Source organism: Ambystoma mexicanum, chromosome 11 (assembly GCF_040938575.1).
Source record: "Ambystoma mexicanum isolate Mex_15411 chromosome 11, UKY_AmexF1_1, whole genome shotgun sequence".
Classification (NCBI taxonomy): Eukaryota; Metazoa; Chordata; class Amphibia; order Caudata; family Ambystomatidae; genus Ambystoma; species Ambystoma mexicanum.
The window spans coordinates 198822904-198840408 of NC_090934.1; the positions used below are offsets into that span (position 1 = coordinate 198822904).

The window sequence follows — 17505 nt, forward strand, 5'->3', positions numbered from 1 at the left end:
TTTGGCTCGGTGATTACCCTGGGTTCATCAACAGGACCTGGCTTGGTTGTAGAACTGGGCTCAGTGATAGCCCCAGGCAGAGTGGTATCCCTGATCTCAGGGGTATCTTTTGGTACAGTGATTACCCTGGGTTCAGCAGCAGGACCTGTCTTGGTGGTAGACCTGGGATCAGTGATAGTCCTAGCCACAGTGGTATTTGATCTCATGGGTATCCTTTGGCTCCACGATTACCCTGGGTTCTTAAGCAGGACCTGCCTCTGTGGTAGACCTGGGCTGAGTGATAGCCCCAGCCATAGTGGTATCCTTGAGCTCAGGGGTAGCCATTGGCTCGGTGATTACCCTGGGTTCATCAACAGGACCTGGCTCGGTTGTAGAACTGGGCTCAGTGATAGCCCCAGGCAGAGTGGTATCCCTCATCTCAGGGGTATCTTTTGGTACAGTGATTACCCTGGGTTCAGCAGCAGGACCTGTCTTGGTGGTAGACCTGGGCTCAGTGATAGTCCTAGCCACAGTGGTATTTGATCTCATGGGTATCCTTTGGCTCCACGATTACCCTGGGTTCTTAAGCAGGACCTGCCTCTGTGGTAGACCTGGGCTGAGTGATAGTCCCAGCCGCAGTGGTATCCCTGAGCTCAGGGGTATCCCTTTGGCTCAGTGATTATCCTGGGTTCAGCAGCAGGACCTGCCTCAGTGGTAGACCTGGGCTCAGTGATAGCCCCAGGCACAGTGGTATCCCTGAGCTCGGGGGTATCATTTGGCTCAGTGATTGCTGTGGACTTAGTGAGAACCATTGACTTGCTTCTAGCCTGGTGAAATTAGTGTGCAGCATTTTAGAAGGTGATATACTCATCAAACATTAGATTCTTCATGAACACATTTTGTAGTGGACAATGCAGACACCAACTCAGCCTCATCTGCTTGGCCCGTACAGGGTCAGAAATAGGGCTTACTGTGCTGTCTGCCAGTTAGTACCACGTGACACATCTGTAAATGATGTCGTCCAGGCGTATGCCCCCTGATGCTCCTCACCAACCTGTCAATCCATCACTCAGCAGGGCCACACCAGTAAAATGGCACTGAAAACTGTTACAATTATGGGAAGTGGGGATGTCTCAATCTGCCAAAGGGGCTGCGCAGCCACTCATGGGGGAAGTATTGACATGCTGGGACTGTTCTAGGGTGCCATGAAGTTGTGTGGAGGGTGACATAAGGGGTGACAGTGTGATATAATCAGAGCAAGTAGAAAGAGAGCACAGGGAGCTCAACCTGACAGTCTCGCTTCAATGTGCAACAGTGGTAATGTGTGTGAGCACACAGACCCCCTTCTTGCTGCGCTAGGTTCCGACTACTTCGTGCTATTGGGACGGCATCATATGTACAAATATAATCTGGCTATGCCCGGTACCACAGTCACAGCTGCTTGCAATTGTGCATCTAAATGCACGTGTCCCATGATGTCAAAATGCACCACTTTATAGAGGTTTTCACAAAAGATAGTCCTTTTTTGTCCAATAAGTGTTTTAATTGTGCTCTGAGTTTCGAAAAGTCAAAGGCAACACGTGTTTCGACCAAGAAGGTCTTCCTCAAGGCTATATTGTTTATTTTGTCCAGATTCTCAGTTCTTACTTGTTTTCCACGTTCATTATTGTGTTGGGGCAAATGTTTGCCTATATGTCCAATCTGTGCAACGGGTTCGATGTCAGAGCCATATTTTGAATGCTGCCGACACTTAACGCCTGTAGTGGCATTCCCATTTTGGGGGGCGTTTGGGCAGGTGTGCACACCCCTACACTACAGTGGCTCCTGCTTTCATTGACCATCTAAACCTCTGCCACATTCGTCCTTGTGAAATGAATGCTGGCTGCAGCCTTTTGGCCTATGGTATTAAAATACTGTCAAGTCACCTTATACGGTGCAGCAGACTTGCAGGCAACAGTGAACCAGGCACCAGGAGGAATGCAGTGGGCGCTTGGGCTGCTGGGGTCAGGAGGAACAGCCTAACCTGCCTGGGTTGTGGTTGGTGGGTAAGGTTAGCCTTCCTACCCAAAACCTCGTTCCCTCTTAACCATCTACTGCCTCATTCTCTCTCATCCTTCCACTTTCATTATCTTTGCTGCCCCTAATCTTGCACCTATTTATTCATGAATCCATGCAAGAAACTTTAAAGACAGTGTAATGTAAAAACAATTTATATAGTGCAAGGACCATGGCCAAAAAGGCATCTGGCAAGTGCAAAACAGAACCTTTTAGAAGAAGGGTTCGAGACTTAGCAAAGAAGAGTGGTGGGCTAATTAATAGGGAACCTCTCTGTTTTTCAACTCCTCCCTGCTTGTTTGGGTTTTTAAATTGCTTGTCCTCTCTACAAATTGTCCTGTCAACATTGTGGGGAAATCGAAGTAAGCAAAAAGTTTACATTCACCCCAAAAACTGTATCGACTGATCCCATTTACAATAATACAAATAGCTGGAAAAGATGGATGTAGCAGAGGGGCCACTAGGGCTGAGAAGTGGCTGAGAAGGTTGTATCTCCTAAAATCGGCTGACGCACACCACCACTAAGACAATTCCCCCAAAGAAGCACCTCCCCATCTAAGAGCGCGCCCAGCAGCCCAAGCAATCTGGAAGGGCGCGTGCAGCAGGTGATGGTAATGGGTACCACCCGGCTTAGCTCTAAATGGAGGAAGGTGTCCGATAAGGAGATCCAGTGTAAGACTGTTTCCAGTGGACTAGAGTGGGGTGAAATAATGGTAATTGTGCGACGATAATGATGATGTGTAATGTATATAGCCGTTACCCTAGGCACTACCTGCCAGCACCACTGAGACCTCTGTCACAGTCATGACCATGCGTCCTGTTGTTACTTCAGCACATGAGACGTGACAACTAATCCGTCTTTTTTCTATTCCAGCGCCATCGATATCCCTCTTCCTGGAGGGGCCTACACAGTGATCGCGATGATGGCGGCCTTCACAGATTCTGCCTTCTCTGTCCCTTATACCGAGTCTACCGTGATGTACGTCGAGAACCCCCTCTACGTCAGCGTCATCATACCGGATCTTGACGCTGCGTCATTCTCTTTGGTAGTCGCGCGCCTGTACGCCACCGGCGTCAAAGATCCCAAAGCGACACCTCAATATAACATCATCACCAATGGGTAAGTCCCAGAACAGGTCCAGACAATCCCAAAGCAGAGGGCCCTGCTGGCCTCATGTCCAAGGGCCTTTACCTCCATGGGCAGACCACCCACACTTCCGAAATTGCAAAAACTGACCTCAAATTGACCAAAGTACAGCCATTGTTATAGATTGTTTCAAAGGTCTGTTTAATAATGTTTTAAAGACAAGACAGTGCAAGTGTAGCAATAGCGAGCATACACTGCTGTGGCCATTTGGCACATTAATGAGCCTAATTTGGAGCCAATGCAAACATTTTCAGGAAGACTTTGTACACTTTTTATCCATTTCAGGGGTTGGGGTTCAGTCTGGTACAGGGGCATTTCTACCTAATCAGTGAGGCGCTTGGGAGTTCAGGTTGCCCATTGCTGTGTGAAGGGCTATCCTCAACAGCGCACAGCATGTCTTTAAACAATGTGTACATTCTGTCATCTACACTCTTGGCTTCCCAAGATGTTTTTTGACTATTATGTTTATAATTACTACTATGCTACTATTACCATTATTAGGGTTAGTGTTATTAGTAGCACTAATAATAATGTATAGAACAGATAGAAAGAGGTAAATATATTCGTTGTTATGAAAGGCTTTGCTATTGCATACTACAGGGAGGGCAGCATTTGGGTTATTAAGAAAGCGTCCTCTTGCACATTTCACACTGGATTATCAGTGTCCCTGAAGTGAGCGCAGTGCTAGCCATCCTCTCTGATCCTGGCGTCTGATTATAGCCTCCAATGTTAATATCCCTGCAGTGATAGCTGCAGTGTGTGCCAGGGTTTCCTCCTTGATGGGCCTTGCAGCCACTTCTGCACTGAGAAAGGGGGCTTCTCCTATGAGGACCATTGCAGTGGTTTCATCCGTGTGAGGGGAGATCTCCTCAATTTGGGCTCCCTTACTCATGGCTGCCGCGTGAGTGATTGTTTCTTCTAGTGGAGCTCCTGCAGTGGCAGTTGAAATGTGGGTGGAAGTCTGGGCTCCTGCAGTGACCGATGTCGTGTGAGTGCGTCTTTCTTCCAGTAACTCTCCTGCAATGACAGCTGCAGTGCGAGTGTGTGTTTCTTCCAGTAGATCTCCTGCAGTGACTGCTGCAGTGCTGGTCTGCTGTGGTGACAGCTGCAGTGTGAGTGAGTGTCTGGCCTAATGTCAGGGCCGCTGCAGTATGACACGGGGTGTCTTCCATCAGGAATCCTGCGGTATGAATGGCAGTGACAGGTGAAGTGAGGGCGCCGCTCGCCATCCTAAAATGATATGGCGTCAGCGCCCTGAGTGAAAGGGATGGCATTGCTGCTTCACATGGGATGAGCGGTGCCTGGCTACGGGCACTGCATGTTTGGAGATGGTCCCTCATTGACGTTCAGTGTCTAGGGGTGGGCCCTACATTTCTGGTGGGTGGGCACCAGAAGCAGTACCACGTCAAGGTATGGACACAGCACTGCTTGTCTGAGAGCTGGGCACCAATGTCTGTGCAGTGTTTTGTGGTTGCCACTGGGCGCTGGGAACTGCAGTCTCTAGGGATGGGCACTGCATATCATAAGGGTGGGCACCAGGAGCAGTGAAGTGCTTAGGAATGGGCACTGCACGTCTGGAGGGTGGACACCAGGAGCATGATCTTGCCTGGGGCTAGCCACTACATGTGTGGAGGGGGGCCAGCAGGGGGGAGATGATGTCTCCAGGGGTTGGCACTGCTTGTCTGAGAGCTTGACATCAGTGCTTGTGCGGTGCTTTGTGGTTGCCACTGGGAGCTGCAGTCTCTAGGGATAGGTATTGTATATCATAAGGGTGGGCGCCAGGTGCAGTGCTATGTCAAGGTATGGACACAGCACTGCATGTCTGGAGAGTGAGCAACATGAGTAGTTCTAGCCATGGGCACTGCACGTCTGGAGGGTGGGCACCAGGGGGGCGATGTTGTCTCTGGAGATTGCCACAGCTTGTCTGAGAGTTGGGCACCCGTGTATTTGCAGTGTTTTGGGGTTGCCATTGCATGTCCCGAGAGTGGGCGCTGGGAGCTGCAGTCTTTAGGGATGGGCGCTGTAAGGCATTCAGGAGGACACCGGGAGCAGTGCAGTGTTTATGGATGGGCATCGCATTTGTGTAATGGTGAGGTAGCAGTGCAGGGTTCTGTGATGTCTGGAGAGTAGCCTGAGGAGCAATGCTGTGTCGGGGGATGGGCACTGAACGTCTGGTGGGTGGGCAGTATGTTCAGGGATGGGTAGCACACGTATGAGGGTGAGCACCAACAGCAGTGCTGTGTTGAAAATGGAAAACGCACGGATGGGGGCAGGACACCAGCGTCATGGCGGTGTCTGGAGACAGACAGACGTATGTATAAGAGCTCAGCGGACCCGCGTGGCCGTGCTGTGTTTATGTGTGGGCATCGGTTGCCTGGAGGCTGGGCACCAGGGATCTGCTGTACCTAGGCATGGGCACTGAATGTCTGCATGTAAACCCGGCTCTATCCTCGTCCTCCTCTGCAGGTGCCCCTCTGCTGGCCTGGGTGAGTTATTGACCATTCGTAACAACGGAAACTCCAGCGAGGCTCGGTTTGAGATGAAAGTGTTCAAGATCACCAACTCCAACTACCTCTACCTGTTCGCCGACCTTATCATCTGTCGTGGTCAGTGTATCCCGGTAAGTACCACAGGCTCTGAGTTCCGCTCTATGTGCAAAGCTGTGTAAAGGGCCCGCGCCCTTCTTGTCAATTCGTCTGGAGCCGTTTCCCACCCTCCCACCTACTGAGAATCAAGTTAAAGTCCCCTAAAAACACAGAACGATCATAACCCTCACTAGGACCTCTTGAATAGTGTACATTAAATAACTTACACGCAGTTGTTTTTTTAAATAACACAGGCCACTTTTTTAAAGAGTACATTTACGGGCGATTTTAGTAAAGCATAAATCCCCGCCATCCCTCCAATGAATCATCCTTTAGTAAAGCAGGTCCTAAACATAATCCCTGCAATCGCAGCAAAGCATCAACCCTTAGTAAAGCAGGTCGTAAACATAATCCCTGCCATCCCTGCAATGTATCGTATCAGCCTTTAGTAAAGCAGGCACAAAACATAATCCCTACGATCCCTCCAATGAATCAGCCCTTAGTAAAGCAGGCCCTAAACATAGTCCCCACAATGCATCAGTCTTTAGTAAAGCAGGCCCTAAACATAATCCATGTGATCCCACCAATGAATCAGCCTTTAGTAAATCAGGCCTTCAGCAAAATACCCACGATCGCAGCAATGAGTCTGCCCTTAGTAAAGCAGGTTTTAAACATAATCCCTGCCATCCCAGCAATGCATCAGCCCTTAGTAAAGTAGGCCCTAAACATAATCCCCATGATCCCTGCAATGCATCAGCCCTTAGTAAAGCAGGCCCTAAACATAATCCCCACGATCCCTGCAATGCATCAACCCTTAGTAAAGCAGGCCCTAAACATAACCCCTGTTATCCCTGCAATGCATCAGCCCTTAGTAAAGCAGGCCCTAAACATAATCCCCACGATCCCTGCAATGCATCAACCCTTAGTAAAGCAGGCCCTAAACATAATCCCCACAATCCCTGCAATGCATCAGCCCTTAGTAAAGCAGGCCCTAAACATAATCCCTGGATCCCTGCAATGCATCAGCCCTTAGTAAAGCAGGCCCTAAACATAACCCCCACAATGCATCAGCCCTTATTAAAGTAGTCCATAATCCCCACGATCCCTGCAATGCATCAACCTTTAGGAAAGCAGGTCGTAAACATAATCCCTGGATCCCTGCAATGCCTCAACCCTTAGTAAAGCAGGCCCTAAACATAATCCCCATGATCCCTGCAATGCATCAACCCTTAGTAAAGCAGGCCCTAAACATAATCCATGGATCCCTGCAATGCATCAACCCTTAGTAAAGCAGGCCCTAAACATAATCCCTGTGATCCCTGCAATGCATCAGCCCTTAGTAAAGCAGGTCCTAAACATAATCCCTGCCATCCCTGCAATGCATCAACCCTTAGTAAAGCAGGCCTTTTACATAATCCCTGTAATTCCTGCAATGCATCAACCCTTAGTAACACAGGCCCTAAACATAATCCCTGTGATTCCTGCAATGCATCCACCCTTAGTAAAGCAGGCCCTAAGCTTACTCCCCACAATCCTGCAATGCACCAACCCTTAGTAAAGCAGGTCCTAAACATAATCCCTGCAATCGCAGCAAAGCATCAACCCTTAGTAAAGCAGGTCGTAAACATAATCCCTGCCATCCCTGCAATGTATCGTATCAGCCTTTAGTAAAGCAGGCACAAAACATAATCCCTACGATCCCTCCAATGAATCAGCCCTTAGTAAAGCAGGCCCTAAACATAGTCCCCATAATGCATCAGTCTTTAGTAAAGCAGGCCCTAAACATAATCCATGTGATCCCACCAATGAATCAGCCTTTAGTAAATCAGGCCTTCAGCAAAATACCCACGATCGCAGCAATGAGTCTGCCCTTAGTAAAGCAGGTTTTAAACATAATCCCTGCCATCCCAGCAATGCATCAGCCCTTAGTAAAGTAGGCCCTAAACATAATCCCCATGATCCCTGCAATGCATCAGCCCTTAGAAAAGCAGGCCCTAAACATAATCCCCACGATCCCTGCAATGCATCAACCCTTAGTAAAGCAGGCCCTAAACATAACCCCTGTTATCCCTGCAATGCATCAGCCCTTAGTAAAGCAGGCCCTAAACATAATCCCCACGATCCCTGCAATGCATCAACCCTTAGTAAAGCAGGCCCTAAACATAATCCCCACAATCCCTGCAATGCATCAGCCCTTAGTAAAGCAGGCCCTAAACATAATCCCTGGATCCCTGCAATGCATCAGCCCTTAGTAAAGCAGGCCCTAAACATAACCCCCACAATGCATCAGCCCTTATTAAAGTAGTCCATAATCCCCACGATCCCTGCAATGCATCAACCTTTAGGAAAGCAGGTCGTAAACATAATCCCTGGATCCCTGCAATGCCTCAACCCTTAGTAAAGCAGGCCCTAAACATAATCCCCATGATCCCTGCAATGCATCAACCCTTAGTAAAGCAGGCCCTAAACATAATCCATGGATCCCTGCAATGCATCAACCCTTAGTAAAGCAGGCCCTAAACATAATCCCTGTGATCCCTGCAATGCATCAGCCCTTAGTAAAGCAGGTCCTAAACATAATCCCTGCCATCCCTGCAATGCATCAACCCTTAGTAAAGCAGGCCTTTTACATAATCCCTGTAATTCCTGCAATGCATCAACCCTTAGTAACACAGGCCCTAAACATAATCCCTGTGATTCCTGCAATGCATCCACCCTTAGTAAAGCAGGCCCTAAGCTTACTCCCCACAATCCTGCAATGCACCAACCCTTAGTAACGCAGGCCCTAAACATAATCCCTGCAATGCATCAGCCCTTAGTAAAGCAGTCCCTAAACATAATCCCCACGATCGCTGCAATGCATCAATCCTTAGTAAAGCAGCCCCTAAACATAATCCCTGGATCCCTGCAATGCATCAACCCTTAGTAAAGCAGTCCCTAAACATAATCCCCACGATCGCTGCAGTGCATCAACCCTTAGTAAAGCAGGCCCTAAACATAATCCCTGGATCCCTGCAATGCATCAAACCTTAGTAAAGCAGGTACTAAACATAATCCCCACAATCCCTGCAATGCATCAACCCTTAGTAAAGCAGGCCCTAAACATAATCCCTGTGATCCCTGCAGTGCCTCAGCCCTTAGTAAAGCATGCCCTAAACATAATCCTCACAATACATCAGCCTTTAGGAAAGCAGGCCCTGGGCATAATCCATGCCATCCCTGCAGTGCATCAACCCTTAGTAAAGCAGGCCCTAAACATAATACCTGTGATTCCTGCAATGCATCAACCCTTAGTAAAGCAGGCCCTAAATATAATCCCTACAATCCCTGCAATGCACCGACCCTTAGTAACGCAGGCCCTAAACATAATCCCTGCAATGCATCAACTCTTAGTAAAGCAGGCACTAAACATAATCCCTGCCATCCCTGCAATGCATCAACCCTTAGTAAAGCAGGCCCTAAACATAATCCCTGCAATGCATCAACCCTTAGTAAAGAAGGCCTTAAACATAATCCCTGTGATCCCTGCACTGCATCAGCATTTAGTAAAGCAGGCCCTAAACATAATCCCCACGATCCCTGCAATGCATCAACCCTTAGTAAAGCAGGCCCTAAACATAATCCCTGGATCCCTGCAATGCATCAACCCTTAGTAAAGCAGGCCCTAAACATAATCCCCACAATCCCTGCAATGCATCAACCCTTAGTAAAGCAGGCCCTAAACATAATACCTGTGATCCCTGCAGTGCATCAACCCTTAGTAAAGCAGGTCCTAAACATAATCCCCACAATCCCTGCAATGCATGAACCCTTAGTAAAGCAGGCCCTAAACATAATCCCTGTGATCCCTGCAACGTATCAGCCCTTAGTAAAGCATAATCCTCAAAATGCATCAGCCTTTAGGAAAACAGGCCCTGGGCATAATCTCTGCCATCCCTGCAATGCATCGACCCTTAGTAAAGCAGGCCCTAAGCATAATCCCTGTGATTTCTGCAATGCATCCATCCTTAGTAAAGCAGGCCCTAAATATAATCCCACAATCCCTGCACTGCACCAACACTTAGTAGCGGAGGCCCTAAACATAATCCCTGCAATGCATCAACTCTTAGTAAAGCAGGCCCTAAATATAATCCCTGCCATCACTGCAATGCATCAAACCTTAGTAAAGCAGGTCCTAAACAAAATCCCTGCAATGCATCAACCCTTAGTAAAGCAGGCCCTAACCATAATCCCCGCACTGCATCAGCATTTAGTAAAGCAGGCCCTAAACATAATCCCTGTGATTCCTGCAATGCATCACCCCTTATTAAAGCAGTCCATAAACATAATCCCCACGATCCCTGCAATGCATCAACCCTTAGTAATGCAGGCCCTAAACATAATCCCTGGATCCCTGCAATGCATCAACCCTTAGTAAAGCAGGCCCTAAACATAATCCCCACAATCCCTGCAATGCATCAACCCTTAGTAAAGCAGGCCCTAAACATAATCCCTGTCATCCCTGCAGTGCATCAACCCTTAGTAAAGCAGGTCCTAAACATAATCCCCACAATCCCTGCAATGCATCAACCCTTAGTAAAGCAGGCCCTAAACAAAATCCCTGTGATCCCTGGAACGTATCAGCCCTTAGTAAAGCATAATCCTCACAATGCATCAGCCTTTAGGAAAACAGGCCCTGGGCATAATCTCTGCCATCCCTGCAATGCATCAACCCTTAGTAAAGCAGGCCCTAAGCATAATCCCTGTGATTTCTGCAATGCATCAACCCTTAGTAAAGCAGGCCCTAAATATAATACCCACAATCCCTGCAATGCACCAACCCTTAGTAGCGGAGGCCCTAAACATAATCCCTGCAATGCATCAACTCTTAGTAAAGCAGGCCCTAAACATAATCCCTGCCATCCCTGCAATGCATCAACCCTTAGTAAAGCAGGTCCTAAACAAAATCCCTGCAATGCATCAACCCTTAGTAAAGCAGGCTCTAACCATAATCCCCGCAGTGCATCAGTCCTTAGTAAAGCAGGCCCTAAACACAATCCCTGCAATGCACCAACTCTTAGTAACGCAGGCCCTAAACATAATCCCTGCAATGCATCAGCCCTTAGTAAAGAAGGCCTTAAACATAATCCCTGTGATCCCTGCAATGCATCAGCATTTAGTAAAGCAGGCCCTAAACATAATCCCTGTGATTCCTGTAATGCATCAGCCCTTAGTAAAGCAGGCTCTAACCATAATCCCCGCAGTGCATCAGCCCTTAGTAAAGCAGGCCCTAAACACAATCCCTGCAATGCACCAACTCTTAGTAACGCAGGTCCTAAACAAAATCCCTGCAATGCATCAACCCTTAGTAAAGCAGGCTCTAACCATAATCCCCGCAGTGCATCAGCCCTTAGTAAAGCAGGCCCTAAACACAATCCCTGCAATGCACCAACTCTTAGTAACGCAGGCCCTAAACATAATCCCTGCAATGCATCAACCCTTAGTAAAGAAGGCCTTAAACATAATCCCTGTGATCCCTGCAATGCATCAGCATTTAGTAAAGCAGGCCCTAAACATAATCCCTGTGATTCCTGTAATGCATCAGCCCTTAGTAAAGCAGGCTCTAACCATAATCCCGCAGTGCATCAGCCCTTAGTAAAGCAGGCTCTAACCATAATCCCCGCAGTGCATCAGCCCTTAGTAAAGCAGGCCCTAAACACAATCCCTGCAATGCACCAACTCTTAGTAACGCAGGCCCTAAACATAATCCCTGCAATGCATCAACCCTTAGTAAAGAAGGCCTTAAACATAATCCCTGTGATCCCTGCAATGCATCAGCATTTAGTAAAGCAGGCCCTAAACATAATCCCTGTGATTCCTGTAATGCATCAGCCCTTAGTAAAGCAGGCCCTAAACATAATCCCTGCAATGCATCCATCGGCCCTTAGGAATGCAGGCCCTAAACATAATCCCCACAATGCATCAGCCCTTATTAAAGCAGGCCCTAAACATAATCCCCACGATCCCAGCAATGCATCAAGAGTTAGTGAAGCAGGCCCTCAGCATTATTCCCGGGTGGCCTTCTCTTTTGCTTGGCTTTCCAACCAGTGAACCTATCACTTCCCGTTTACATCCAATCCGGGTGAGCTATGCCAATTTCTGGTAAATCCTTCTGGATAAAAACTCGCCTCTGGTGTCCATTCCTACTAGGGACAGACTGTTATTCCAGACTGCTGTATGGAGCAAAGCCCAGGCCTCTCTGCGGTTGTTATGGAGTCCAGTTGTCCTTAAGGGTGAAAGTGCCTGTCGCACCTTCCCTGGCTTCTGCAGCCAGCGTGTAATGCTCGTGACTACCATCTGTAGTGTGGTTCCTGCTGAACTAGGATCACCCAGTAACTCCCCCCCCGCCTTGCCTTCACATAACATATCCACCAAGTCTCTGGGAAAAAAGTGAAAAAAAACAGCACCCCTCTACATAGTGCTTCAGGGCCTCCGTTTCCTAAACACGATAGCCATTTCTAATGTCACGCAACTCAGTAGCGAAGCCGCTCTGAAGCCAAGCACAGTCACACAGAGAGGGCCCGCTACTGTGGGGCCCCTCACTCCAGTATAAAACCTCTTCTGTAAGCTGCCCCCCTCCCCCGCCCTCAAGGATTCTCTCACTCTGGACTTCAGTTGACAACGACATTGCGTCTACGTTTTTGCAGCTTGCAGTGTTTGTGTCAAAAATGTGTCAGGATATCAGTAAAGATGAAGTAGCACGCACATATAAGTGAGAACAGAAGCAAAAACACGGGGAGATCAATGCCAGAGAAGGTCCAGATTCACCAGGTCAATGGTGCCTCAGAGCCTAAACGTGCTGCCCTGAGCTGATAACCCATCCATGAACATTGTTCCAGTTGACGAGCTGTGCCCTGTTGGTGGCTGATTGATAGAAATGATGTCATCCATTCATGGCTGATTTGCAAGCACCATGCTGGCCTCCTCCATGTTGACTAATTTGCGTGCCTGCTATCCGCTGTTGATGTGTTATTGAGATGCACAATCTCCTCCAAAGATGACAGATCCATAGATATGGGCTGTCCTCTACTGGGAGCTGATAGGAAGATGAACTGTGTGTTTTTGTTGGCTGATGGATCCTTGTGCCGACCTACATCAGTGGCTGATTGATGGATGTGATGTCCTTCCTTGATGCTTGATTGCTGATGGATAAGCACGAGTCCTCGATTGATTTGCTGTTCTAACTGGGAAATTGATTGACAGATGTGGCCCACCCTGCCTGTGGCTGATTAGCAGCTGTGCTGTCCTTTCTTGATAACTGATTGGTAGACCCATATCTCCTACAGACTTTGTTATTTTTTATGAACACACTGCTTTGTTTTGTAGTTTTGCAAAGGTGTACTCGCAGGTCGTATGGGAAACAGTGAAGACTCATCTACAGGCCAAGTGGGCACTGGGCCCTTTGAAGGAAGTGAGTGACCGCCTTGTCTTGCCTTCCACTCTGCACACATTGAGCTCTAGCACCAGAAAGGTTTTCCTGGAGCATGCGCTATTGCTGTCAGATTCCTTGACAGCACAGGGCACCCTGCCCGCTTGCCCGCTGAAGCCGGTAGATAGATGGCATATTCAGGGGGGCATGATAAAATGCATGAGAGAAGAGAAGGTACCATTAACTTTTCCCTAATTATTTTAATGTGAAATGCTACAAAGAGTGGTTTAGTGCATCTTTTATGCACGAAAAAACTTAAAATCATATGGTTTTCCAACATCACTGCTTGTTATTGTGGTAGGACACTGTAAATGGCGAGCAGTGCAACATTGAGACCCTGTCCTGGCCCAAGGTCTGATCATGCCTTCAGTTGCAGAGATACCAGGATGTCTATAATACAAGGGACAATTAATAAGTTCAGATGACAGCATCGCCACTGTCAAAAGGAAATGGGAACTAAAGGGAGTGTAGCTACATGAATGAGACAAAGGTTAATGTGCAAAGAGCATCCATTACGAGTCCTGGGCAAATCTCCCACAAACCCATCCACGAATCCCTGCAGACTCTACCACTGGATTTATGTGGATCCAGGAGAGCCTGCACATGACTCCAGACATCCAAAGATCTTATGTTAAACAGGGAAGCCCAGATTCAGAGCTAAGGTTTTAGGATCTCAGCTGAGATTGTGATGTTTTGGTGGGATTCAGGTGAGCTTTTAGGTGGGAAGCGAGTTTGGATGCCTATATGGGAAACAAGCAACTTCCTGTTTACTTTGTGGGTTGAGATAACCTGCAGGAACGTGAGGCGAGGCTGATCAACATTTGAGTGATCAGTAGATAACCTATCACCAGCACACCCAAACATTTCTTCTTTTCCTGAAAGTGTGCTAATAATGATAGAAATTAACGTGCTCAGGTAAGCTATTTCCCTAAACCAGGTCATGTGTGAGGGCACGTGCTCAATCAAGCCTTCCCAGTGCATATCCTCCTGCAGCTAGACAGGTGGTGCGTTGCATCACGCACCCAATCACCCTGCCACTAATCGTTTGTGAGCAGGCATTCAATCAAGCACCAGCACAAGATTGGCCTGGCAAAGTGTAATCTGTCTCAAGCAAAACCCCAAATCCCTAGAGGCTTGTCTAGCCTGCCCTTCTATGAAATTCAGATCATTTCTTCGAAAGATGTTTTTAAAATTACAAAATATAATCACATTCTGTTCGGTACTAAAATCACCCCAAAAAATCAATGCCATTAAGCCTTGCTTAAAGTAAAGTGCTTGAGCTCTCAAACACCAAATAACATCACCCTCCTTCCTCTCTAAAAAACTTAATTAACTGGTGAACATTTCCAGATCCAAGTTACTTACATAGAGAGTCCAATCTGGATGCCTGAACTTCATTCCAAATCTCTTAAAAGTTTGAGAAGTGTGGCGGATGCCAGAATACAGAGGACATTCTATGGATATGGGATCGTCCGAGCCTGTTCGGCCAGGTTATCCACTACAAACGTAAATCAGGTTTGGGATTGGCAACCATAGGTTATTTCTCTGATATGCAATGAGAACAGCTAAGCAAGGATCATAAAGAAAGAAAAAATATTTAACTATGTGTGATGCCAGTAAATACATCCCACTTTTTCTCTTTTAGTGAAGTCAGATCCAACTTCCGGGGCTTCTGACCGTAAGTATGACTTGTGTTTCTCATTCTTTATAGTTAACATTAGGTGCAACATGTAGCCTTAGCCTGAGGTTAACTTTCGCATTAGGAAAGGAAAACTGCACCAAATATAGAATAGTGGCACTTGCCATTTAGTTCATACAGTGACAGCTCTTGTACAAGATGTTAAAGCTTCATGTAGAGAAGAGACAAATCTGCCTCCTCACTGAAAGCCTCAGTGAATGATCCCATGTGAAGTTGGACATATTCTATGGACTGTCATTAAAGTCTTTTAGACGTCATCCACCATTTCATAGGCTGTCATTAGGGTGTTATTGCCCAGTCGGTCACCTTTTGACTTGGCATTGCCCCAGTATCAATTCTTCAGTTGATTGAGGTTGCATGGCACCCCCTTCCCCCTGGGCTAGCTCTTATGTGCCTTGGATCCCTTTGGTTATTTTTGGGTTGGGTGGGTAGTCAGGGCTCCCATTGAACACCCCCTGTACTAACAGTGATGTGTCATAGAACCAATGGCAATCTGGCAGGCTGTGAGAAGTCATTGCCCTGCTTGACCATCATTTGGGCTGACAGTGATGTGTGATGGCCTTTATCAGCCCTCCTTTGGGCTTTGAATACAATGAGGTATCAGGCCTCCACTGTTCATCCTCTGGGTGATAGAGTTGCTGTAGTAGAGGCCAAGGTTTAGGGCTGTTGATGTTGTGGATGACAGAAAAGTGTGGGGGATGTCTGTTGCAGGTGTGGGAGCTAGCGGTTTGTGTATTAGCGGATAAAGATAATAGTGACATAACCGTGGAGGTTCACAGAGAAAATAGGATATGTGTTTAATAAGTGTTGAATAAGAGATGTTTAGTGAGTGACGACATTGAGAATGGTCTGTTAGCTGGAGAGGAGATTCATTTTTTTCAAGTTGTTAATAAACAATAAATAGAGGTGTCTCTAGTAAGTGATGAGAGAGAGGTGTCTAAGACATCTGGTGTACAGGGGGCAGTTGCGGTGGCTATAGGAATGGAGTGGACTCTGCTTGGGAAGAGATGGTGAAAGAGAGCTTTAGGTCAGGCTGGAACCTTTGGTACATTGTCAGGAATCCAACAGTTGGGTTCTGAGCCTCCAAGGAAACCTTCCATGAAGGAGTTCCTCATGTCACCATATATATCCATAGGGACCAATGTAATTTTCTATCAATGTGCATCAAACATTCACAAGCCCTTGGCTTAGGCTCCTCTAACTACTGATGCTCAGGTGTAGATGTGAAGCCTGGTTCTGAACACTGCATGACTGTTCAAGCCAAGGAGAGCAGAGCTCTTCATTACTCGATAACTGAGACGATATGTGATGGGCGTATGGGTGAACCAGATTAATTCAATAATCAATGTTTCGATTTTAGGCTTCTCCTGGATCTGGACAGTGAACTCACTCCTGCTTTCTCTGCTCGGACTGAGACTCCTGTAAATGACCGAGAATGTCCACCTATGACCAACTCAGGAACATTCTCATAAACCATCCCTGGAACTGTGACTGGTCATCAGGCATCACTGCATTCAAGCATCCAGGATCTCTGATGGAGCACATAACTGACCAAGGGCTATCCTCTCCCATCCACAGCAGTCCCGGATCTCTGAGGGACCGCTCTCCGAAACTTGCTTCCGACGTGGTGGGTGGGGGCTTTATCTCAGCCTTGCTTGCAACCTTTTACTGATCATAGACCTTACCTCTTGACTTTACTATACATTTCTCTGTGACCCCCTTGGGGTACCAATACCCATTAAAGGATCTGCGCATGATGTGGGACTGCAGGCGGTTTTCTTTAAGCATGCTTCATTAAACATATTTGTGTGTGGGAGCGATGCACATGTAATACGCCTGTGGAAAGGGGAGCTTTTATGCAGGACCGGCATTCATCATGGTGGGGCTGCAGCCTTCACTCAGCAGAGCACACCATTCCTTCCATGCCACCTCGATTTTAATAATGACTTTCATTTATTTGATGTTTCCTTGGACTGCAGGCAATATGCACTGGGCCACTCTAAGTGTAATCTCTTGTTTTCTTGCACTAAATAAACTTCATAGCATTTGCAGCTTTGTCTTGTTTTCAATTGTGCATCTTATGTTTTATTTGCTGTGATAGAGTGCCCATTTTATAAAATGCACTCCATAGCACAGTACATTTAAGGGTGACCACGCTGGGTGAAAATGCACAGTCCCTAATTCTTGCCAATGGAAATCATTGATACTTGCGGAGGATGGCATACACACTCTTCAATGCAAGTGGAGATCATGCAACCATAGTGCCAAAGCAAGGTCAACTAACCCACAGGAGAAGATAGCACAATAGATTTGGGGCCCTCTCAGTGAGTGAGAATAGTCCATGAAGATCGTTAAGTATCTGTCAATGCTCCAGTACCCACTTATGCTCCAGAAGGTACAGCTTTCAGATAAGCCATTCCATGAGCCTCCGGCTATTACAGAGTCTTTTTTGCACCACTCTTACCCGCCGGAACCAATAGGAGGATGATGGGCAAGCATTCACTGTCCACAACTTCAAGAACACAGGTGAAATATTTTATAGTAAAAGTTTGCCGGCATGCATCCAATTGGC

General features: G+C 47.2%; 1 protein-coding gene across 2 annotated transcripts in view; it reads left to right on the forward strand.

The window, feature by feature from the left end:
- LOC138503231 (pancreatic secretory granule membrane major glycoprotein GP2-like) overlaps positions 1-16984 on the forward strand; it is a 34301-nt gene extending 17317 nt beyond the window's left edge. For both annotated transcript variants that reach the window (XM_069622817.1, XM_069622818.1), the window contains exons 6-10: positions 2909-3154; positions 5648-5801; positions 13132-13216; positions 14880-14912; positions 16294-16984. In XM_069622817.1, the coding sequence (XP_069478918.1) occupies positions 2909-3154; positions 5648-5801; positions 13132-13216; positions 14880-14912; positions 16294-16358 (583 nt within the window). In that variant the 3' untranslated portion in view covers positions 16359-16984. The remainder of the gene's footprint in view (positions 1-2908; positions 3155-5647; positions 5802-13131; positions 13217-14879; positions 14913-16293) is intronic.
- Positions 16985-17505: the final 521 nt, after the last annotated feature.